At 39.5% G+C, this 23,499-nt stretch overlaps 1 protein-coding gene across 1 annotated transcript in view; it reads right to left on the bottom strand.

Annotated features, from left to right (window-relative positions):
* The window catches only part of DROSHA (drosha ribonuclease III), a 70,507-nt gene extending 49,800 nt beyond the window's left edge, over positions 1-20,707 (bottom strand). The window contains exons 1-11 of the mRNA XM_059486757.1: positions 19,857-20,707; positions 17,383-17,475; positions 16,255-16,486; positions 15,555-15,696; positions 12,949-13,103; positions 9,454-9,534; positions 7,674-7,760; positions 7,480-7,566; positions 4,555-4,626; positions 2,952-3,033; positions 1,686-1,760 (exon numbers count right to left, since the gene is read on the bottom strand). Coding sequence (XP_059342740.1) covers positions 1,686-1,760; positions 2,952-3,033; positions 4,555-4,626; positions 7,480-7,566; positions 7,674-7,760; positions 9,454-9,534; positions 12,949-13,103; positions 15,555-15,696; positions 16,255-16,486; positions 17,383-17,475; positions 19,857-20,707 — 1,957 coding nt within the window. The remainder of the gene's footprint in view (positions 1-1,685; positions 1,761-2,951; positions 3,034-4,554; positions 4,627-7,479; positions 7,567-7,673; positions 7,761-9,453; positions 9,535-12,948; positions 13,104-15,554; positions 15,697-16,254; positions 16,487-17,382; positions 17,476-19,856) is intronic.
* Between the last annotated feature and the right edge of the window lie 2,792 nt (positions 20,708-23,499).

Below are 23,499 nucleotides of genomic sequence, written 5' to 3'. Positions count from 1 at the left end.
TCTCAGTAAACCAGATATGACTAGGTCAGAGCTACTCCAAGGCCTGTGTATAAGAAAATCCACACAGAAAACCTGACATCCCAAACCTCATTATTTTTAGACAATGTTAGGAAAGTAAGAAAGAAAAATTAGAAGGGATGGGAAATCAGCAATTCATTCCTATCTTTAAAGGGAGAGCTGATGGATGTGTGGAGATCTGATGCACCAACATCTTCTTTGATTAGACTTAAGAAGTGTTCTGCAAACACACCTGAAGGAAATAGATTTCCACTCTCTGAAAATTAAAAATCTTCAAGGATACTTCAAAAAATAATCAATAAGAAATGAAAGCTTGATTAAAAAAAAACTGTCAAAAAGATGCTAAAAGGCAACTACATATCCAGGAATATCAGAAAAAAGACATTTTTTAAAAAGAGTTAGAAATCTGGGGACCTTAAAGAAGAAGCAGCACACATACACAGGAATACATATTACAGAGACTTATCCCTCCCTATCAGTAAACAACCCAACAGCACAGAAAGAGCTAACTTCTAATCTAAAATTAAAAAAAAAAAATCAGAATATTAAAACCCTGAACAGGAAAGCACCCTCAAGCTACACAAACTAGGCAGGACAAACTTGTTCTCATTTTGTGATGAGGTCAAGTTAATCAGCCACATGTGGCTTGATGGCTTATTTTGTAAATTGCTTCAGCAAAACCAAATCAATGTTTGCTAGCAAGCCTCAGAGCTCTGCTTCTGATTGAGTACTGTGTATCCAGGAAGGAACAACAATTAGAAATAGTCATCTAGCCATCAGTACTCTCCACAGTAACAAGCCCAAACTCATTTTGCATCAGCTATAATTAATATCCCAATAAAATTTCAAAGCCCAGACCAGAAAGCACCTCCAGGTCACAGCCCTCTTGATGAAGGTTGTTCCTTATTTCATCTGCACCCTAAACCCCACGGCCGAAACACATCCTTCTGTCCACACAACCCTCCTGAAGCAATCACTGGCAGGATCTCAGCAGGACATTTTCAATGGAGCCATGACATTTACATCAACTGAAAGCCTGTCCTGGTGTCTTAGGACGCGTTAAATGCCTACGTAAGCTGTCCGCTCAAAATGAGCGCAATGCTCCACATGGAATCTTGTCCTCTGCTGCCAGGCCAGGGTTGAACTGCACAGGAATGATGGCTTTTGTCTTTCACTATTTGCTACAAGGTCTGAGCTTGCATTAGGATAAAGAAACTATCAGAAAAACATACTTGGGGGTGCCAGTGATGCTGACCCTTGCACATCAAGAACTGTGATCGGACCACATGGTACCCTGATGAGCTGGGGCCACATGAAATGTGCAAGATTAGGTAACAGCACTCCTCAAATGTCACAGCTCCATCACAGAGCATGCCAAGGAGACCCAGCACTGCCTAAAATGACTACACACACAAAAGCTGGATGCAAGACTTAGCCTGCCCATCTGAATTCCAGTTCTGAGCAACCCATCCACATTGCCAGCAAGCTTTAAAGACTTCAGGTAGAAGCACCAGATCTCTGCACTGACTGAAATATTTGACTTGCAAGAAAGGTTTTTTTGTGGAAGTTTTTCTTCTGGGAGATAGGGTTGTTTTCTGTTTTGTTTTTGGTTTTTTTATAAGATTTTTAGCTCTAATTTGTATAAAGCTATATAATAGAAACATTACCTGGGAGAAATCTCACAAACCGCGGCATGAAGTGGTATCTGGGACAGGAAACAGAATCATTTTCAAGTGAAGGACCTTAAATATGAAAAATATACAGAAAATTTATGACCAGCAATATATTTGCAAAAGGAGAAGAGAGGCAAGTTTGCTGCAGAAAAAATCAATGAATGGTAATTACATTTGATAGGGCTTAAGTTTCAATCCAAAAAGTAACAAACAAAAAAAAAAGAACAGAGAAACAACTTGTAGTGAAAGCTTCCAGAATGACAATTTAAAATAAATGGAAATAATTTAAAAATAATAAGAACCTAACAAAAAAACCCATTACTTTTAAATAAAAGAGTAATAGAAAAAGATTGGTTATATAATCAATTAATTATTACACTTAAGCCTTACAGGTACAAGCACATGTTTATCTTCTCCCAATTAGTGGGGTGGTTTTTGTTCACCATAACAAAGAGAACGTGGAAATTTCCGCAGTACTGTTTTGTGAGATTTTGGGTTTTTTTACTTTCCTATTCATTATATAAAGCTTTGCAAGAAAATAAAAACTAAACCTGTAAGTACCTGGTGTTAAAAAAAGAAAGAACAATCAGAAGCAGTGACAAGAGAGACAATACTGATATTAGAATATATTTAGTATATATATTTAGTATCAAACCAAAGGCTGCACAAAATCTATTAAACCTGTGTTCTCCTCTGCTTAACTACATAAAGTGCAGAGGGCAACTCCACAGACAAAGTCAAGACACCCTACAGATACTGAAATGCAATTCTTTAATACTCTCATTTCTCTTTTAGACCATTCTCCTTTGTTGCGGTCTTCACAGAAAGAAGCATTTTCATCTTGTCAAAAGACACAAACATTCAGCTGTAATGATAACCTTAACTCTCCACAGCTGTCTGTATGACACTGCTTTCTGAGTTGACTGCAGAAAAATACTGTATGAGTAAGTTGTTGTTAGCTTGTAAAATAAGAGAATACCCTACCTGACACGTTGACTTTCAAAATACCATGCACATGATACTCTGTAATATTAAACATGCAGTAATATTCACTGTTTGATTAAATATAAAAGTTCTTGATCAAGGCAGAAATTCAGTTTATTTATGAGACTACAGTGCCAAGTTTGTGCATTTTCATTGCAACAGCTCACACTACTGAACTCTAATTTCATCTTCTTGAAGAATGGATGAAGTTTGTCCTTCTCAAGGAAAACAACAGTTACATTGCTATTTTGAGGACTCTCTCAAAGAGAACACTACCTTTAAGATTCCAGTCATACAATTCCAAAATATCTTTGAATAGATATGAAGAGAACAGTTCAAGGCCTCTCACACAAAAATTCTGGGAAAACAAAAAAATAGAATAAAACTATAAATATATAATACTGTAATACAAATAATGCCATTCATATATAGTTAAATAAAACACAATAAAAAAAAAACAGTGTCTTCATATCTGCCAACCACTAGTTACTAGGCTCTGGAATATTGCTGAGTACTGATATATTTGTGATCATCTACTCTAATGTAGCACAGTGGTCTCTTCAAGAAAGCATTGTCAAGAAAGAATGGTATTGAACCCTTTTCACTCAATGTCCAAATCAACAGTATAGGCAAAAATTATAAATCTGCAATAATATGCCAAGCACTAAAACCCCTTCCACCTGAGCAAGCTAAGCAGAAGAAACATTTCTGAGAAATATTCTTTTTCATAGTTCACTTTTTCCCACATGCTCATAATAAATATTTATAAATCACAATCTGTGGTATCATGATCACTTCCATAGCAAGTATGAGTACAACACAAACTGAGGATTATGACCTAAACAGCCAACAGAAGAAAAAGCTGAAATGGGGAAAAACCCCAAAACCAGATTAGTTTCATCAAGTGAAGAAGTGGCTCCTTCAGCGAATGAACATATAAACTTTCCTGAACAAACAGAATCAGGCCAGATTGATAGAAATTGTGCATGTATGATATTGGCTGTAAATTCCAAACTCCACATCATATTCTCTTTCAAAAATCATTAGTAAAGACAGTCTGCAAATAATGCTGTAGCCATTTACCCAGAAGTCCTCCCAAATGGTGACTTCCCTATTTTGCTTGGTGGCCTTTTGTTGTTTCAGTTCAACAAGATCTGCAGACAACATAATACATCCACTAACAAGAAATTAATTCTTTGATCACATTGTTCTTTCTGAGGCATTTCAGGGCTGTTGCACAAATTCAGATGCCATTGAGCAACAGAAAAGGGGATAACTAGAAAGAAAAATGTAAATATATATGACTAAATTAAATACTGATCCAATCTTTGTAGTAAATATGCAGGGGTGCCTCTGTACACACTGTTCAACTGCAGCAATTTACTTCTCAAACTGGCTCCACCAGGCATTAATTAGTAATAAAAAACCCACCACAAACAGATTATAAACTCAATGCGCTTTGTTTGTATCCACAGGAAATTTGTTTTGGCAACAGCTTATATTAAGTACTGATAAGCAATCTTCAGAGCTTCAAACTTCTGATTAAGTTTCAGCTCTGCCATTGTCTCATGCAGTCATGGCAAAGGAGTACCTCCACAGGCCTTATTTTTGTCAGATGTAAGAGAAGGGTAATGCCTACTTCAATTTACAGATTTTGCATATAACTTAAAATGAAAGGAATCTATGATATAAGCACTTCTTATTGTTTGATTTTAATATATGATAGCCCAGGTAGATGGATTAATGTTAGTACCTATAAATTCAAGCTCTGTTTCAGCCACTCGCTCAGAACAGAGCCAGTCTCTTAAGATCTCACAAGGTGGGACATTACCAACAACTCATAACCTAGTCTGACTTTTAGACTAATTTTCCATCTTACCTCAGGCATCATCTCCTCAATGAAATGAATTGTATAGTCAATGTTAAACCTGATTACTTTGCATAGAGGAATCTGGAAGAAAAGAGAAAATTTTCAGCATTAAAAACTATACAGCATCAAATATATTGTTAACACAATTTTGTATGCAAAGGTACTACTGTCAGCTGAAAAGGGCCCTTACTAAAACAGCTGCTCTGGGGGATCATGCAAAGACAAGAACACAAGGACATGTAAAGGGAGCACCAGCTCCGGCCTTCACCTCAATAATAAAACACAGTGCTGACAGGAGGGATGGTGAAGGAAAGTTAAATAATGCCATCTGCTGGAGATGAAATTTTCTTTGGGAGGAAAAGTACACCTGTAAACCTCAGTAAACCTCTATCTTCTCTCAACTGGATATTTGCAAGTGAATTTGTTTGTGACACAGCATGTCAAATTGATAGAGTGTTCTGAAAGCAAGGTGTTTTTAGCACACTGCCAATTGTGTCAGCTGTACTGTCTTAAAATGCAGTTTTAAGTCAAACATTATAGCTTAGGAATAAATTGCAGTTTTATACTAAATTCATGCCATAAATATTCTCAACTTCTTCTGACTAGCTAGCAAGACAAACATTTAATTCCTTTTTTCACCTTTTTACAGTCCATAATTTGCTGAAGGTGTTTCATTTTTTTAATAGGATTTTCTGAGGAAAAAAGCTAAATTCCTAAAAGACTACAAAAATGCTTAATTTTCCCTTACACATCTACAGCTCTTACCAAATTTTACTACTCACTGGCCTCAAAGGTATGAAAGAATGTTAGAACAATTTCATGATCTGCGAAAGTGAAGCAACCCAAGGTTATTTTACATTTGTAAGCACACAAATAAATATCTGAACAGTGCTGGGGTTGCAATAAAATCAATGTACATAGCTTAAGTGCAATATTCTGCTTGCATCTTCTTACAGCCCACTGTCAAACATTAGACTATTTTGTCTACAAAAATATATTGATATCTAAAAAATCTATTGACAGATTGAGAAATTACAAAGCTGCACCAAACAAAATTGTATTTCTTACAATTTGATACAGTATTAAATGTGAATACAAAACCCTCTTAAAACCTTGGAAGCTAAATATACCATTTAGAATCTGAGCAGATGAAAACCTGTCACACTTAAATCAGTGAGCCTTTAAAAAAAGCACAGACTGTTTACTTAGTTCCTAACACATAATTTAAACTAGAAGCTGAATACTTTAGAGAAGTGACCACAACTAAGATCCCCTTGAACTGGAGTTCCATGTACACAAGCAAATACACATTAAAGGAGCACATGGTTGGTACTGTAAAACTGGTTTGGTATTTAAATATAAAAAATTTTTTTTCTACGACTGTACTAACCATTTTCCTAATACCTGAGCTGCTCAATTATTACTCAGTAACAACAGTAGAAATTCAGTAATAACCCTAATTATGCAAACTTAAGATTACATACTACAGATATTGATGTTGGTGTTCAGATCTCTATTTTTACTACCTTTTGCTCCATTTTACCAAATATGTTCTGAAGTGTCCCTCAAAGAGCAGGTTTTATGTTGTACGCCAAAATCATCTCATGACATCGAGGGATTCCTTCCAAAGGGCTTTATATCTGTTATTAACAGGAATTGGCACCACATTGTGGCTTTGTATTCAACTCTGTCAAAAAGAATCATTTGTAGCTGATCACTTCCCCTATCTGGAAGTGCATGTAAACATGCATTTTACAGTAAGCTTAACAGCTTCACCAACTACTCATATCAAAGAAGAGTTTCCCTTGTTGCCTCTATATTGAAGATTTCCATAACTCTCTGCCTTCCTGTCACACAGTAGACACAAAAATTTTAAGATAAGGGGATCTCTTTATTATTTAATGTGAGTAAAACAAAACTGCTCCTTTTTGCTCATTTGCAAAGTGAAAACATAAAGCCTTGAGATAAATTTGCCCCGAGGCTGAGTTAATGCTACTGGGTAGCAGTGCTTCCCATTCCCATGCCAGAGGTTGAACTCCACTCTCTCATTGACGTCTCAACAAGACTCCCTTCCCCTGACCACCAGAAGTAAAGAGTTATCATATCCATTAGGTAAGCAAACTGTTCCATCCTGTGTTCGTACCCATTCTTACACTGAGTTGTGGCACTGGTGAGGTAGCTAGTAATAGGTATAAAAACCATAGAAACTAACACATACTGAACTTTTTGAGAAAACCTTGAAATTACCAAGATAACAAAAAAATCTTCAAGTGTACTGAAATTAAGAATCTGCATATTTTCCATTCATGTTTGGCTAACTCAGCTTATAGTGAAAGCATGGCAGTTGGGTACCAATTTTCTTGTTACATGTGCTTTCAAAAGACAAAATTAAAAAACTGTACATATCTACAACTTTTACAAAAAATTGTAACTTGCTAGATCCCGAAGAAGCTGAACAGCTGTTACAAAGTATTGGATACATCTCAGTAAGTTTTAAGAGAGAAAACCCTTTAGAGTGGATGTCTGAAAAATTTCATTTGTCACTTAAAAGGAAAACCTTTTTTTGTTGCTATTGCTATTTTTTTAAACTTTGCCTACTTAATAAACCCACTCAGCCAATTTAAATCAAATTAGCAGTCTTGGAAAGTTCTTCCATGGTTTAGTTCACTTCCAAACTGTGAAACACAAAAAACATTTCTTCGATGCACATCACAGCTTCAGTCACAGTTCAAAGACGCTGCCTAACACAATCAATCAAGAGAAAACCTGAGATTTATTAGCACAAATATCTTTCCCCTGTGCCCAGTGCTGGTAAGATGTTTGTAGCATGCATGTCTTGTTGTTAGAGAGATGTTTTGCTTCAGGAGAGAATGAGCACCTTCTAAAGAAATCCCCTGTATGAACCTTGAAGTATGTAGCAATGGCCATACTTACGTTTGTCAGGGGGGCATGTGCAAACATAGAGAACCCTTCAAAGATATATTCATGGTCATCATACTCAATAACAGTAGGTCTGTCTGTCTTAAAAAAGCAAACAAAACCACCAGGGAGTAAGCAAGAAGCAGTATGACTTTTGTCACAGAAAACAAAATCAAAGTCTTAGTTTGAATTATTTATAAAGTACTTACTAAGAAATTTGTGGGAGGTGACACAGTAATTCGGTAGTGGTACAGTCTTCCAGCATTGTTGGTCATGGGACGACATGGTTTAATGGGCTTAAAGAAAGAGATAAGTAGAATTATGTGTAGAGTCAAGGCAAATTTAGATTAAAAGGAGAATAAAGCATTTCTAATAACCATGAAATATGCATTAGGAAAAATTAAATAAAAGCAGGTAGTCATAATTAAGCATTCTGGGAAGGAGGAAAGTGTGGCCTTATCTCCATTTTCACATTAAGAAATATTTTTAAAGCTACTCAAAAGCAAAAAAGGGGCTTTTATTTTTTTCATTTAACTCTCCATCTCTCTTACACAGAACAGTTAGCTGTTCCAGACTGATTTCCCCTCCTATATAAATCTTTTTCAGGAAACACATTTTAAAAGTTCACAGAGAGGAGCCTGGACGTCACATGAGAAGATCTCAAAGTACATCATCAAGACAGACAGGTATCAGCTCATCTGCTTGGGGGAAATCTGAGGCCTGAAGAGATGGGATTAGTCTACCATCACAGAGATGGCTCTGGTAATGCCACTCTTATCTCCCAGGTTGTAATGCTTGACATTGAGATCCAAAGGCAGCCAGACACTTGTGATTTCATGTTTCCTTCCAGCTTGTTCTGAAGCAGTCCTGTGTAAAGACCTAAACCCCTCAACCGTCAGAGAAAATCACTTTTTCATATGCCCTACATACAGCTTGCGGTTCAGAGGCTGCCACCAGCCTGTTTGGAATACACTGGGAAAAAGAATAAAACCACTGCAGTGAGCAGGGTACTCTTTTGAACTGCAAGACAAAAGCTGGCCTGTGGTGATGGCAAGACAGCTACACCACTACGCTGCTCTGGCAGTAAGGAAGGTGGTTCTTCAGCCCCAAAACAAGCTTCTCACAGCTTCAACAGGGCAGCTGCAAACAAGCTAGTTCAAAAGTAGGCAGTTTCACCGACTGGACACTGTGAAAAGCAGTATATCCAAGAAGATTTTGTAAAACCTGGGATTCTCAGATGGCATTGTTCCAGGGAGCAGCTGCCTTCATGCAGCAAGTTTTATATATAGTAGTTTTCGCCTGCTAAATTTTGTTCCTTTTCTGCAAGAATCCTAGATACAACATGTGGAGGAATAGATCATGAACTGGAGAAATTTATAGTAAGCTTCAGATCAAAGTGAATTTTCTGAATTCAAATAATTCACAGAAATGTTCATAACTCCTTAACTGCAGACAAATAAACAACTGTTTCAGTAAATATCAGTAAATATACCTAAGAAGGCCAACTGAAAAATAAAATTTTTCAAGAAAAACTACGAAGATAAGCAGTAAAGCCTACATGCTAAGGCAAGAATGCCTCCTGACAAGCCTCCTGCTTCTTTCAGCAGCAGAATTACTATTTACTTTTCTTTTAAAGCAATCACTTCACAAAGTGGGCCCTTCACAACACATTCATCCATTTGAAGACAGCAGATCTTTGATCACAATTCTTTTCTATTAACACAATCATGTTTCAGAAACTTTAAAAAAAACCCAAACAATCCTAAAACTAAACAAACACAGGCAAAAGTTTTCTATATTTCCAGGTGGATTTCATTACCAGTATTATATTATAAATATGAGGTTATGCAACTAAGTGATTTGAAGCTGCATAAGAGGTTTTTTTCACTCAGCCCATAAATCATGGGAAAACCCCCTCAAATCAACCCAAGCAGGAGCATACAGCTGCAAGTTTGTATTCATAATTGCAATCCTTAGAATTACTAATACCTCTTCACCAGGATAAATGCCATGTCTTATTCCTGTTCGCCGGGCTTTAGCACTGCATTTGCACAAAGGTCCATCATTCATCTGTCAAAAACAAAATAGGATTCTGGTTTTATTGAAAAGTGGTTTTGGAAAAGTATGTTGGTTTTAATGCCCTGAGTGCTGATGCTTCTAAAAGCCTGTCATGCTTAGATTAAGTGGATGTTCTTAAGCCAATAAAACCAAAAACACTGAGGTATAATACACAGCAGCATCAGAACTCCATCACTGTTTCAAAAGCACAGGATGGAAAAACATTCTCAGCAGAATTCTACCACCCTGCTATAATATACCTCTTTTCCTTTGCTTATATACACAAACAGCATGCTGACTGCCTAAAACAAAATTCAGGTCCTAAACATGCATGTGTCAATATTTACATGCTGAATTCTCCCTATTCAAACAGTTCCACTGAGTTCTCTGATGGAAAAACCATCCTCGACACTGAGCCCTCTGCCATGGAACACAGCTATCCTCTAAAATGCAAGCCATTCAAATATTTTACTTGGTGCTTTAAAGAACTGATGGGAACACTTCAAATCCATCCTGTGAATAGATCAGTAAAAAAGATAAAAGAGGAAAAAAACCCACTTGAGTATTCTGTATGGGTGCATCAAGTGCCTATACCAAAAAGGGCCAATGCAATACATCATAAAGCTGGTGTCTTTCTTTTCACTTTTATGACAAAGATCAATGCAGACTATCAACTACTGCAACAGCCTTAAGCTTTCTGCTCTAACATTATGCCCATTTCAGAAATCCAACATAAGAAGCCCAGAAACAAACCAGAAAAGTAAATTAAGTTCCCAACCCCAGTTTTTAATCAAAGCCTGAATCCAAGAAGTTAAACTTTGTTAAACCTTCCTTAGGATTTTTTTCCTTCTGAGAAGCTGAGAGGCCTCAGAAACAAAATGTAAACAATGATTATCTGCTGCTGTGGAATGCAACAGGTGGATCTGTGATTGGCCTCATGTGGATGATTGGAATTAATGGCCAATCACGGCAGAGCTGGCTCTCTTTCTGTCCAAGCCACAGACCTTTGTTATTCATTCCTTTCTATTCTTAGCTTAGCTAGCCTTCTGAGACGAAACCTTTTCTTCTATTCTTTTAGTATAGTTTTAATGTAATATATATCATAAAATAATAAATCAAGCCTTCTGAAATCCGGAGTCAAATTCTCGTCTCTTCCCTCATCTCAAAAACCCTGTGAACACCGTCAAAAAAACTTCTTTTAGCTTTAGAGAAAAAAAAAGAACCAAACAAACAATAAACCTGCAATGTAATAGAAAAACCAGCAGAACTTTCCATGCTATTAAAAGTAGTCTGAAAACATAAACATCCACATCTGAAAACATAAGCATCCACAGTGGGGCTAAATGGCATCATCACATGTCAGATATAACATGAAGATACCACAGGAAGGAAGAATCACAAAACCACTGTCATTGTCAGCTTTAGGCAGCTGGGATAGGGATACAACCTTTAAGTTTGATGTTAACCTCAGTTTCTTCAGACTGGCACAATGCATATGTTCAAAGGAGTATAAGAAGCAGGAGACTTCTCTACTCCTTTGGAAACTTAGTCACACAATCTTAACAATGGAGTGACATGACAAGTTGCTGTTCACATAGTTTTTCTCATACTCTGAGACCCTCGAGGAAGGAACAGGCTCAAAGAAATAGAGTCATGCTCATAGGCAGAGGCATACTTTCTCACTGGCTTGTACAGCAACACGACAGAAGAGAATTAAAAAAGCAGTCAACAGCAAATTGCTCATCAGTGCTCCAAAACTAAGCACCCACTGAGGCTATTTAAATAATCATCACGTATTTCTGAAAATCGTCATCCTTAATTCTTAGAACTGCTCCGCACGAATACAGCCTCTGTTATTTCAAATGCACAGGCCAAAACTGAGAGAGATGTGAAGCACCTGTAAAGCCTAAGACTTGAGAAGCAATCAGATACATATCTATCTTGTCCCCAACAACACTGCTCATAGAAAAAAAAATGCAGAGATTGCAGAGAGTCATCATGAATTGATGGTAAAATGATGGTGAGAGATCACAAATTCACATAGGCAATGCCTTCTCTGACCAACAGAGCAACACAAACAAGCAGATCACATTTGTAAGGCAAAAGCCACTATGGAGGCATTGAATGTAACAATTTATTTTCTGGAAACTCTCAGCACTGCTGGAGATTATCCAAGTTAACAAACAAGCTTCTCAGATTGAAGGGTTGGGAAGATCCATCCCAGAAATCTAGTTCCATGTCAGATGGGGTACCTGTACATGTCAGAGTGCATGGCAATCATTCCTGTTTTATTTATTGACGGAAAGCAGACAAATACCTATGAAAACTTCATTAAATGTGTTCAAATAAAATCTACACACAAACAGTACAGCACTGACAGGCTCACCATGATTGATTTTAGCCTTTTCAAGAAAGATCAAGAGTCAGTCTCAAGAAAGCTTTTGGTAAAGTACGTTTTTCAGCAGGATATTCATATACCAAACATTCCTGGATCTATTCCTTCTACAGCCATTTCACTTTTTTTCTGTTAATATTCTTCACAGAATATTACTTTGAAGTGTGCCCAAGAGCTACGTAATTTTTTTCTGTTAAATATCTGAACAGTTTGCTAATTTTGTTTTCCATACAAATAAAAACAGCTAGCTATGCTCAATCATTTTTTTAACTAGAAGCATAAATATGAATCTGTAATAGAATATTCAACAGACTTTTGAATTACCACAGTGGCAATATGCATTCCGGTATCTCTTCACATTATGATTTGTTGCATGCAAAACTCAATCATCCCACAAAGTGACAGAAAAATAAATTTCCTGAGGTGCCACATGAAATGAGAGAATAGATTGTAAAATACTTAAGTAAGAAAGATGAAGATAGTGGATTTGCAAACATTGCAAACAAAAACTAGTCTTCTATGCAATGTGTATATTCAAAACACCACTTCATGAGCTCAGCAATTACATTTAATGAGAACTACAATCTCCATGCAATTACGAAAGAACCATTAGACAAGAAATTAGAAGCATTAACTGCTTATTTAAAACATTATTTATCATTATGAGCCAAGAGCTTAAGGTGAAAAATTTGTAAAGGATGTAAACACATTGCCTTTTCTCCGGTTGTGTACCTTTATCTCAAGGCTAAAAGGACAGCATTAGCACATTGTTAGCATTCAGCTTTTATTAACGCTGTCAGACATAATTCCAGCTGAATAATCCCCAGGATTAATTATCTGGAACCACACTGTTGAAATCAAACGTGAAGTGCTTTGAAGATGAGAGAGGAAAGGGAAAACAGGGGTAAAGAAAGTATTTTGAAATGCACTCGCATGTTTGTCAGTCTGCAAGTCAGTCTGCACACAACACAATTTTCAATGTATTGGGAGAATGACCTTTGGACACCCAGTACTTTTCCCTCACACCCTACCTGTCCTGGATCATTGTACCACAATTCCTCATGGAGACGATCAGGGTGTGCTTTTTTACGCTTAATTTCTGCAATGACGTCAATAACATCCGAATCTGAACTGCTGGAGCAGCTGCTGTCATCTTCGGAGTCACACTCGGACTCACTGGAGCTCTCTGATTCACACAGAAGAAAGAAAGATGGCTGAAAAACACTTCCACATGCCCTCTTCTCCATAGCAATGTATTCTCTATCATGAATTAAAGTCTGGAGTTAACATTAAAAAAAAAAAAAAAAACAAAACACCCACACAAAAACCTTGAACTCAATATCTCCAATCTCCTGTGGTACTGTGGAATGAATCTCTTTCTTATGGATGTAATTGTAGTCACTCATTTCCACAGATATCCTCAGCTACAATTTAAATAAATGCCTTCATAGCAAAGACATTTACCAGTATGCAAGTAAAGCTTATTTTATTCTTGGAATAAAATGCAAAGTTTCTTCCATTTTTTAAGTTTTGACATAAGAGCAAATATATTACTATTCAAATACTGTGAAACTATGGTTTCAAAGTACACATTTTTACTGAACATTAGACTCTCCTTAGTTGAAAGAAAAAGGAGAGAGAGAAAATGAGAGAGCATCACTAGGAAAATGTGTCCCTTTTTTGTTTTCAAGATGTATTTTTACAGTTCATAATTTGGCATAAAATACATCCTTGGAACACGTGGTCTACATAGGCCATCGATGCCCAGCTGAAACAGGTTCCTCATGAAGTGTGCACGCATATTCGTACAAATAACTTAAATTTCAAAAGTTTCTGATATACATCTGATTAATACTGATGTCCATTTTCAGGTGCAAAATATGCATGGAACCTGTGACAGTAAAGTGGAGTTTCAAAAGACTAACACAGAACTTTTCAATGTAATGTATGGAAATTATACAATCATAGTATGGTTTGGGTTGGGAGGAGCCTTAAAGATTGTTCAATTCCAATCCCTTTGCCATGGAGAGGGATACCTCCCACTAGACAAGGCTGCTCAGTGCCCCATCCAGCCTGGCTTTGAACATTGCTAGGGACAGGACACCCATAACTTCTCTGGGCAACCTGTTCCACTGCCTCACTGTCCTCATAGGAAAGAATTTGTCCCATCATCAGCCTTTCATGATCTAAAAGCGTTCTTGAAGGGCACTGCAATCCCACTGCAACACATGATTGCTGCTAACACAAGCCAGAACAGAGACAGCCTTTACTGAAATACAAAATTAGACAAACTACTAGACACGACATGGCTGTAGGAGAAGCTGGCATCGACACCAACTCAGCCCAACTCGGGGAACAGCGAAGACATAGAGCCTTAGGGTTCTCCAGAAAGAGAGGAAAAAGAAAATGCAGAAGTTGCCCTTGGCGCTATCACATATTAGCCTGGAGCAGCAGGCTTTCTTCCTCAGAGATCTAAGGAATAAGGGATTTACACAGGTATGTTGAGTGTAGCAGCCATATCCTTGATTCATCCACACATAAAAAAGCACCTCCTAAAAAACCCTACAGCTAACTTTGCTAGAGATTCTTGAAGGAGTTTAAATATATGCAAATTCGCTCTTCAAAAAAATGTGAAGAACTCCTTTACAAAAGTAAGTCCACATTTTATTTCATCTGTATTTAGTTTTTTTCTGTCCTCTTCACTGCATCTTTTTATACCATCAGCATGTAACCATGTAATTATGCCTGTATTTCAGCTTTGGAATTTTTGTTATGCAACTTTTTAATGAGTTACTAAGATGAGACCTGAGAGTTTGAAGCAGCTCACCTGGCCAACATGAAGCGATATCTAAAAAACAAACCCAACAGAGTATCTAAATTATCATGATATGCCTACAAATTTCTTGAACTAAAGCAACTAACTAAAAAACACACTATGAAACACTGAAATGCTGGAAGTATGAAAAGAACAACAATTTTCACAAAACAAACCAAGAAAAAAAAGCTTTCGCTGATTTCTGAGGAGACAAATTGCTATAAAAACCTCTGCCCTGCTAATTCAACCAGTACTTCCCCAGTACTTGATGCTGCTGGATTTTCACTGTCAGAAGATCCATACAGGATCTTCACTGTATTTCACTGTCAGAAGATCCATATAGGTGGAACAAGATAATGCAGATAAAGTATGTTATGAAAAGTGATACTTCTGCAGATGTCTGACCACACTAAGCAGAGTTGCACAACAAAAGTACAATACTGAAGAAAAACTCAGATTTTTGCTTTTACAGCACAGAGTCTATCACCACTACTCTTGCTCGCTCTTTAGAAATATAAAACCAGGAGCTCCTTAAAGCCTCTCATGTGCCATTCTCTGGACTATCTGATCATGCTCAGGGTGTTTCATGCCATGGAAGAAACTAGCATTTGGTAGTGCTCAGTACTCCTTATTTCCCCCTAGGCTTTCTGGGTAAAGAATCTAGCCCTACTTCCATCAAAAGCTACAGTAAAACTCCCATGGACATGAAATACAAAGGAGAGATTTAAAATTACTTACCAACGTTATTAAATACACACAGCTGCCAAAACAGGTTAACTACAGATTAGTCAATTTCAGAGCTTTGTCATCATTTCAGCCTACCTAAATCTTCATCCAGCTTGGTTTTTGGTGGCTCCCATGGTGGCCTGGCTGCTTTGGCCTTTGCCTGTCGCTTTCCTAACTCCTCGTCAAACTTTTCATACAGATCCCGGAGCTTGCTTGTTCCTACCACAGTAGAGTCCCCCTGTAAATTAAAAAAATTAGAACAACAACAGAACAAAAAAAGGACAGTATTAAAATAGCACAAGAAGTCAACATTTATCAGCATTTCAAGAAAAAAAACAAAAAGGTGGGAAAGACAGATCTTTCAGTGAAACATGGGAATACCTAATAAAGCTTTATCATATTATTACATTTCTTCACCAGGTGAACTAGCAGAGAAATTATTTAGTTTGCTGGTATAGCACTTCTAGCACTTTTCCAAATTTGCAGGAATATATGGTGCTTGAGGCATTTTTGCTTACAGGTTAAACACAGCGTACAACAGGGAAAAAATAGATCTCTCCCTCCTGAAGGCAAGAAAAAAGGTATGCCTCTTCCATGTACCACTTATCTGAATGCTAACAGACAGAAGGAACTGATAAAAAACAGAGAACAGCAACATATGAAGCCCTAACAGGACTAAAAGACTGAGATGATTGGGAAGAGAGAAGAATTAAATGACACAAAATTATGATCCTGCTGAGGGGGTTCATATTATAAAGGACTGTCTGCAGTCATTTTAGAGTTCCTGCTGACATACCACTTGATCCATAGGGTCATTGGAATAATAACTTTCAGAATGGGTACAGCGAACCCAGACTGGCTTGAGCAATTCCTCATCTTCCTCTTCATTTTTTTCAGATGCATTCTCTTCTGATTCTTTGTCTTTGACAGCAGTGTAATTTTTCTCTTTACTGGAGCTCTGGTTCTCAGACCACCTTTCTCTGTCCTCCTCCCACCGGGTTCTCTTTCTCTCTCTGCTTGGTGACCGGCTTAGTGGGAGAAAGCAAACAAAAGCAATTCTCTTTATTATTTTAAGATGAAAAACAGTTTGCTTCAGATCAGTAAGTCATTCTATCATATAAACTACAGCAAAATCCAGCTGCCGTTCCAGTTTTTAAAGTTTTTTACTTTTGCACCACAAAGAGTACAAGAGTAATTTGTAGTTTTCAACTACTATAAAAATGACTTAAAATTTGATGTGCTTTTTATTTTAAGTCATGTTCAATAAATAAAATAAAAAATACATGTCATTTTAAATTAAAATTCCTACTTGCATACTAGGTGAATTGCTTTTAAGTTAGGAACTCATTGGTAAAAACTAAGTCACATCAGTCATAACTGGAAGTTACAGTAAGAAGTTTCAAAGCACAGCCCCAAACTATTGGCACGACAAAAGAACTTGGGTTTTATTAAAAGGATTCTACAGAATCAACACTTTTGTTACTCTAACACACCTTAGAACAACACAAGGTTCATCACAAGAGTAATGCTTTTGAAATAGGAGTAATGAAACTACCTACTTCTTTTTTCATCTCCCCTGCCTACAAAACCTACAATGTTGCAATATTTTCAACTTTCAGAAAGGAACAGCAATATAAGAAAAGCCTCTAAAAGATAATCAAGAGTGACTCTAAATAATTTTGGTACTTTACAGACTAGAAGGCTTAAGAGAAAGTCTTTAGGACACAGCAATGAAACTCCCTGTCTCCAGAGATTAATCCTGTTTCTAACTCTACGAGGTCTTGAGATAACTGGCATGTATCAGTAGATGATTATGAATTTAAGACACTCATCTTTTCTGGTTTTCACATGCATACACAAAACCTCACGTGAGTGGATGCACAGAGCCTCAAATGCTCATGAGACCACATGCAGCCTTCCTTACCTTCCTGCTCTCTTGTAATCCTTTTTGTAGGATCTGTCTGGTGATGGTGATCTTCTGCTGTCACGGTGACGATGCCTCTCCCTCTCCCGCTCCCTTGAAAAGTTCAAAAAATGAGTTAAATGAGAAATCTGGCATTTCATACATTCTACACCTGAAAGGAACACAACAGCAGCCTAAGATCATGTTATACAAAATGACATCCACATGCTGACTGCTAAAAACTCAGATGTTCTTAACACTAACCTTCAAGAAACTTGTAAAAGACAGCCAAGCGTCCATGTCCTCCACCTTTGTCACAAAGCCATCTCTCTCAATACTAGAGTTAATTCACACCATGCAGAGGTGACATCTATGAAGTCCCCACAGGACTTATTACCATTTTTCCTCTTCCCCTGTTATGAATGGCAAAGCAGCTGAGGGAGCTGGGGTTGTATTCCCTGGAGAAAAGGAGGCTCAGGGAAGACCTTGTTGCTCTCTACAGCTGCCTGAAAGGGGCGTGTAGCCAGGTGAGGGTCAGCCTCTTCTGCCAGGTAACACAGAATGAGACAGCCTCAAGCTGCACTAGGGGAGATTTTATGTGGATAGCAGGAAAAATCTCTTCACCTAAAGGGTTATCAAGCAATGGAACAGCTGCCCAGGAAAGTGGTGGTATCATCATCCTTTGAAGGCACTTTAAAGAAATGTAGGTGTGGCACTTAGGGACACAATTAAGTGGAGGAGTTGGCAGCATTAGGTTACAGGTTGGACTTGATGATCTTAAAGTTTCCAACCTAAATGATTCTATGAAATTACTGTATTTATTAGGCAGGAAAGATCACACGGGCAGATTTTATACTCTGCTAACAGCTGGTAAGTCATTGTGCATCTGTTAAAACTTCTAGTCTGCTGGTACACTAAGAATTATAAACAGGTGCCTCAAGTGGCTTGGTAGGTTAACAGAATGAGTCAAAATTATTTATGAACATGTATATATGTATATGTCCACACTCACAATAGGAAACAATGCAAATTTACATAGCAAAAAGTTCAGATAAATCATCTATCCTTTTTCCCCAGCCCCATTTATCCTTTTTTGTTGGTGCCTTGTTCAGGCATGGATTTCCATCTTCAGAGAGAGCGTACTCTATGCCATCTGATTTGTTTGAGAGACAGATGCTGCACAAAAAAATCAACACCAAGTCTGGCAAACAGTTCTGAATAAGTAGATACATTATCAAGTAGATCTGGAAGCTGTTGGCCTAAAGTAGCAATCCAAAAGTGTTTGAGAAAGAAGCTACTGAAAACATGCATATTTAAAACTTAAAACTGAAGTTTGAAATTATGCAGAAAAAAGGAGAAAACTCCACAAGCACGTCATACAGAAAAGGACAGTGTCTTAATGCCAGTTGCATTCAGTTCTACAAAAATCCTTTTTCAAAAATCAAAGTAAACTTACTGAGTGTGAGGCTTGTGTGTTTTTTTTTTGAATGCAGGCGTCTTAAGGTTCTGTAATTAAGTCTCTGCATATCTAAATCAAAGGGGCTTCATTTACTCAGGCTTTATGTCTAAATTCATGTTTTACATGCGGTATAAAAAAATTCTGAGCTTTTAAATTAAGAGCATGTGATCCAGGAATCCTGATAAATACTTTACTTTCCAATAGCTCTTTGAATATTTTGGCAAAGCTCATTAAACACATAAAGGGCTACAAACAGAACAAATCTAAGACATGAGAAAGATTTAACTGATGATGGCTCTAAAACACACCACAGCAGATTATATCAGGTCAGCCCATAATTTCCAAGCTATTTGTGTCCATGAAGAAGAGGGACAGACATTTCATGATAAATCCCAAAATAAGTAGTGCACACTGAATGACATCAGTGAAGTCTACAACTCACCCATACTAATTTTCACCTCAGTCCTCTTGAGATCATGGGTTGGCTTGCTGAGGTCTTTACTCTGAACACAGCATGCTCTTCATTAAAAAACCTTACTGCAAGTATTAGCTATGGGCCCCTATCAGACTATAAACCTCACCAAGTCAGTATTCTCTGCAAATAGAAGGCTTACTGAAAGAAAGTAACACCTGGCACCCTAACTCTGGTTTCTAAATCTTGAAATCTGAAGTGCTGGGGGTTAATTGTTTGGAAGACTCAACCTTCCATTGTTTTAGAGTGCCAACTCTATTTTCCTGCTACATGTGCACAAATTTCTAAGGTAAATATGTTGAGCACTACTCAACAATCCACTCAGTGGGATGCAAAGAAGCTCTTGTTTGAAAACTATCTCTGTGGACAAGAGCAACAGGTCTGCCAGCTCACAACCGTGAGGCAAAGCAGTGTACCTGGAAGATGTCTAAACAGTAATTTTCCCATGAGACCCAACTACTGGCAACTTCCCGAGCTAGAGGGACAAACAAGGGTAAGGCAAGAACATTGATGCAAACACATACCGCTGATGACATCTCCCCCCTGCAGGCAGATAAGAGTTACCTGTTTCGCTCATAACTTCTGTGATGAGGCGATATCCTCCCTCTGTCATAATCCGTGCGGTGCCGACTGCTCTCCTGCCTCCTCCTGTCCGGGCTGCGGCCGCGATCCCGACGATCGCCGTGGTTGGCGGAGCGGTGCCTGTCGCCGTGCATGTGCCCGTGCTCGCGGTGCCGGTGCTCATCGTAGTGCTTGCTCCTGTCCGGGGAGCGCCGCTCGCTCTGGGCCTTCTCTCCCTGGTACTGCCCCGTGTGCCGGAAGTGGCTGCTGCCGGCGCCGCTGCTGGCAGCGCTGCTCGGGAAGGAGCCGGAGCTGTGCTGGTAGCTGCTGAAGCTGGGCGGCGGGAAGGACTGCTGCGAGTACCCTGCCGAGTACACGGGCTGGTAGCTGACCTGCTGCGGCATGACCGGTGGCGGGGGAGGGTGCGGTACTGTGGGGGGAGGCATCATGTAAGGAAAGGTGCTTTGTCCAGCAGGTGTTCCCGGCACGGGAGTGTTGCTAGGGTTTGGCACTGGTGGAGGAGTGGGAGGGAAACATGGAGGCACTGGGAAGCTCTGCCGCATCTGGTGGTTTGGAAACGGTGGCCTCATGGGACACTGGCTGATGGGATTTTGCGTGGAAGGGGGCACTGGAGGAGGATAGGGCACAAAGTCTGGCCTGGGAGGCATGTACCCGGTGGCGGGAGGGTTGGAGTAGGTTGTCGGAGGGGCGGTTTGCTGCTCATACTGATACTGCACGGAGGGCTGCTGTGGGTGAAGCTGCCGCAGGTTCTGAGGGCGGTAGGTCTGTGTTGAAGTTCTTGCTCCTGGTCCCCCCTGGCCACGGGGACATCCTCGCCCAGAATGGAAAGACATGGCTCACCTTTATTGAGGAGAATAAAAATCCAGAGTCACACAATTTTTGTAAGATGTCCTCAATGCATCCACAGGAGCTACTCCTGAAGTGCTGAAACTGCAGTTTCCTTTAACAGAAGCAGTAAATGATAGCCACTTTCACTGGGAGCTTTGTGCTCCTCAGACCTTTAGTGCACGCCATTTATGGCCCTTTTGATTCCTTCAAGCCTCTAATCCATGGAAGCACTTACTGTCTTTAAGCCAGAACCCAAGCTGGATCATGCTTTACGAGTAAGGGCAATGTAATTTCAACAAATTATTGTTATGATGACAGGTCAAGGATACAAGCACCTCCACCAGTACTTCAACACTTTGATATAAAACCTTTGGATACCCCCCACCAAAGAAATCGCTCATTACTAATAACTGCAGTGGTCATCCAAAGTTGCATAACAAAGAGTTCTCTCTAGAGCACAATTCTAAGCTTTGGGCAGAATGACTTGACTAATGCCTCACTGCATGCCACCTGGCCCAACAAATCATGTAAATTTTTAAATTAAATACTAGCAATTTACACTCACTATTGAGTCCCCAATGTACTAAAGGGCTGAATTCAACAGACTCTTCAAAGTGTTTTAAGTGAAGTAGTTATATTTTTGTGGAAAAACAGGTTACACATCTTATAGGTTATGAAAAAAAATCATGTAGACTGTGCTATTCTTTAATTTTGTTGAAATAAATGGTTCCCAATAAATCCCTCAATGGCCTTCTTGGCCCTGCTACCCTTGAGAAACTATCACTGCTTAAAGTAGGCTTAAGTGTTGCTGAAAACTAGGCATGTATTTAAGGCATTAACATTTATAAATGAAAGCACTGTGCTGCATTAAAGTTTAAATTGATTCTTTAATAACAATGTTAAGTTTCAAAACCTGAAAAAAGGGGAAAAAAACACTAAAGAAAATCTATGGCTGCAATGGAAGGAGAGGTGAAAAAAATTATCTAAGCATCTCCAGAAATCAAATCCTGTTTTCCGTAAGGCAAAGTGAGAAAGAAAGGGGAGACATACACATTTGGAAAGATGACCAGAGAAAGGAAATAAAGCCTCCCTTTCACTGAGGCTTTGCTGATGCTGAAGTACATGCACAGAACATTCTCCCACCTGCTATAGAGCAACATGGCCAACCTGAACTGCTCAGAGCACTACTCTCAGCTGCATCCTGGTGACACTGCAGTAAAAGATGCAGACTTGCTGAGAGAAAGTAGACAGCTGCTGGTGCACTGGAGGGAGAAAGAAAAAGAAACACAGAGGAAAAGGACTGATATCAAAGAGGAGGGACCAAGAGGACTCTTACGCATGCAGGGCTTAGTGGAAGTAACTGGCATTTGTAGGGGTCTTTCCCTCTCCAGAACAACCAAGGGCCAATGTGAGTGAGAATCCCACACTTTGAGGAGACAGCAGCCATCATGGTATAAAGCCACTTGTTCCTTCCCGTCAGCCTGTACCTGCTCAGTACCCTCCGATATTGTAAGGGCTCTCAAAAAAAAAAAAAAAAAAAAAAAGCCACAACAAACCAGGGGAGAAAAAAAGAAAGTCAATGTCCATTTTGTGTGGCAATAGGGCACCCCTTTGATATCACTAATTATAACCCATCATATGCTGAATTAATTTTGCTTTGGTTCTCCTGTTGTGCTCTTACACAACTCAGGCTTGCAACAGAAGACTGTTCTAGACTTTGCTAACGTTCACATAAAATGTGTATTTATTTAAACAGGCTGTACCACAGTGCCTTGTCTTTAGGTGTGCTCCTTTCTAACAAGTCACAGCATTCAAACAAAGGGTCTTGTTTATCAGCTCTCAGATCTCCTAACACCAGAGAACTGCTCTTGTTCTACCACTTTTATTTCAGTCCTTCAGGGATGCACAGATGTGACTGAAGAAGAAAATAGATTCAAGAAGACAAGAAACTATTTTATATGCCCAAATTATTTTAAAGCTCCCTCTGCTGCAAACTCAAGTCCCATTCAACTTTCATTTAAAGTTAAGTAAGTTCGAAAACACAGAAAAGGGCAAACTCCCCTTCCCCTGTCACCTAAAGAGGAATTTTATTGCACTGACGGGAGCCATTGTATTCTAAAGCAGCACCGGTCCCCTAAAAAACACTGAATAAACTCGCCTCTCCCTGCAGATGCCCTGCTGAGAGCAACAGGGCACTGACACATGGAGAAGAGAGCACTGAAGGTGACATCATCAATGTCTGCAAGTGTCTAAGAGAGGGAATCAAAGAGGATGAAGGCCGGCTTGAGTGAATGGGCACAAGAGTGAATGGGCAGAAACTGATGCACAGGAAGTTCCACCTGAACATGACGAAGAACTTCTCTAAGTGTGCGGCTGCCCGCGCACCGAACGCATTCCACAGAGAGGCAGCGGAGTCTCCCTCACCGGAGATATTCAAGAGCTGTCTGGACACAATCCTGTGCCATGTGCTCTGGGATGACCCTGCTGGAGCAGGGAGATTGGACCCGATGACCACTGTGGTCCCTTCCGACCTGACCCATCCAGCGCCACCCGGCCTCACCCCACCGCCGCCCCCCGACGGCCGGGGGCACGGAGCCGCTGAGCCGCCCCCGGCCGGGCCCCGCTCCGGGCTCTACTCGGCCGCACGGCCCCACCAGCCCGACCCCGCCAGCCCCGCGGAGCCGCCGCGCTCCGACCCCGGGACCGCGCTCCCGACCCCGGGACCGCGCCCCCGCCACGCCACGGCCGCGACCCCTGCGGAACCCCGCGAGCAGCGCGGAGCGGCCCCAAGGCGGCC

Source organism: Ammospiza nelsoni, chromosome 1 (genome assembly GCF_027579445.1).
Source record: "Ammospiza nelsoni isolate bAmmNel1 chromosome 1, bAmmNel1.pri, whole genome shotgun sequence".
In the NCBI taxonomy this organism is placed as follows: domain Eukaryota; kingdom Metazoa; phylum Chordata; class Aves; order Passeriformes; family Passerellidae; genus Ammospiza; species Ammospiza nelsoni.
The sequence above is the reverse complement of the archived record's forward strand: the minus strand, read 5'-3'. Positions and strand labels throughout refer to the sequence as shown.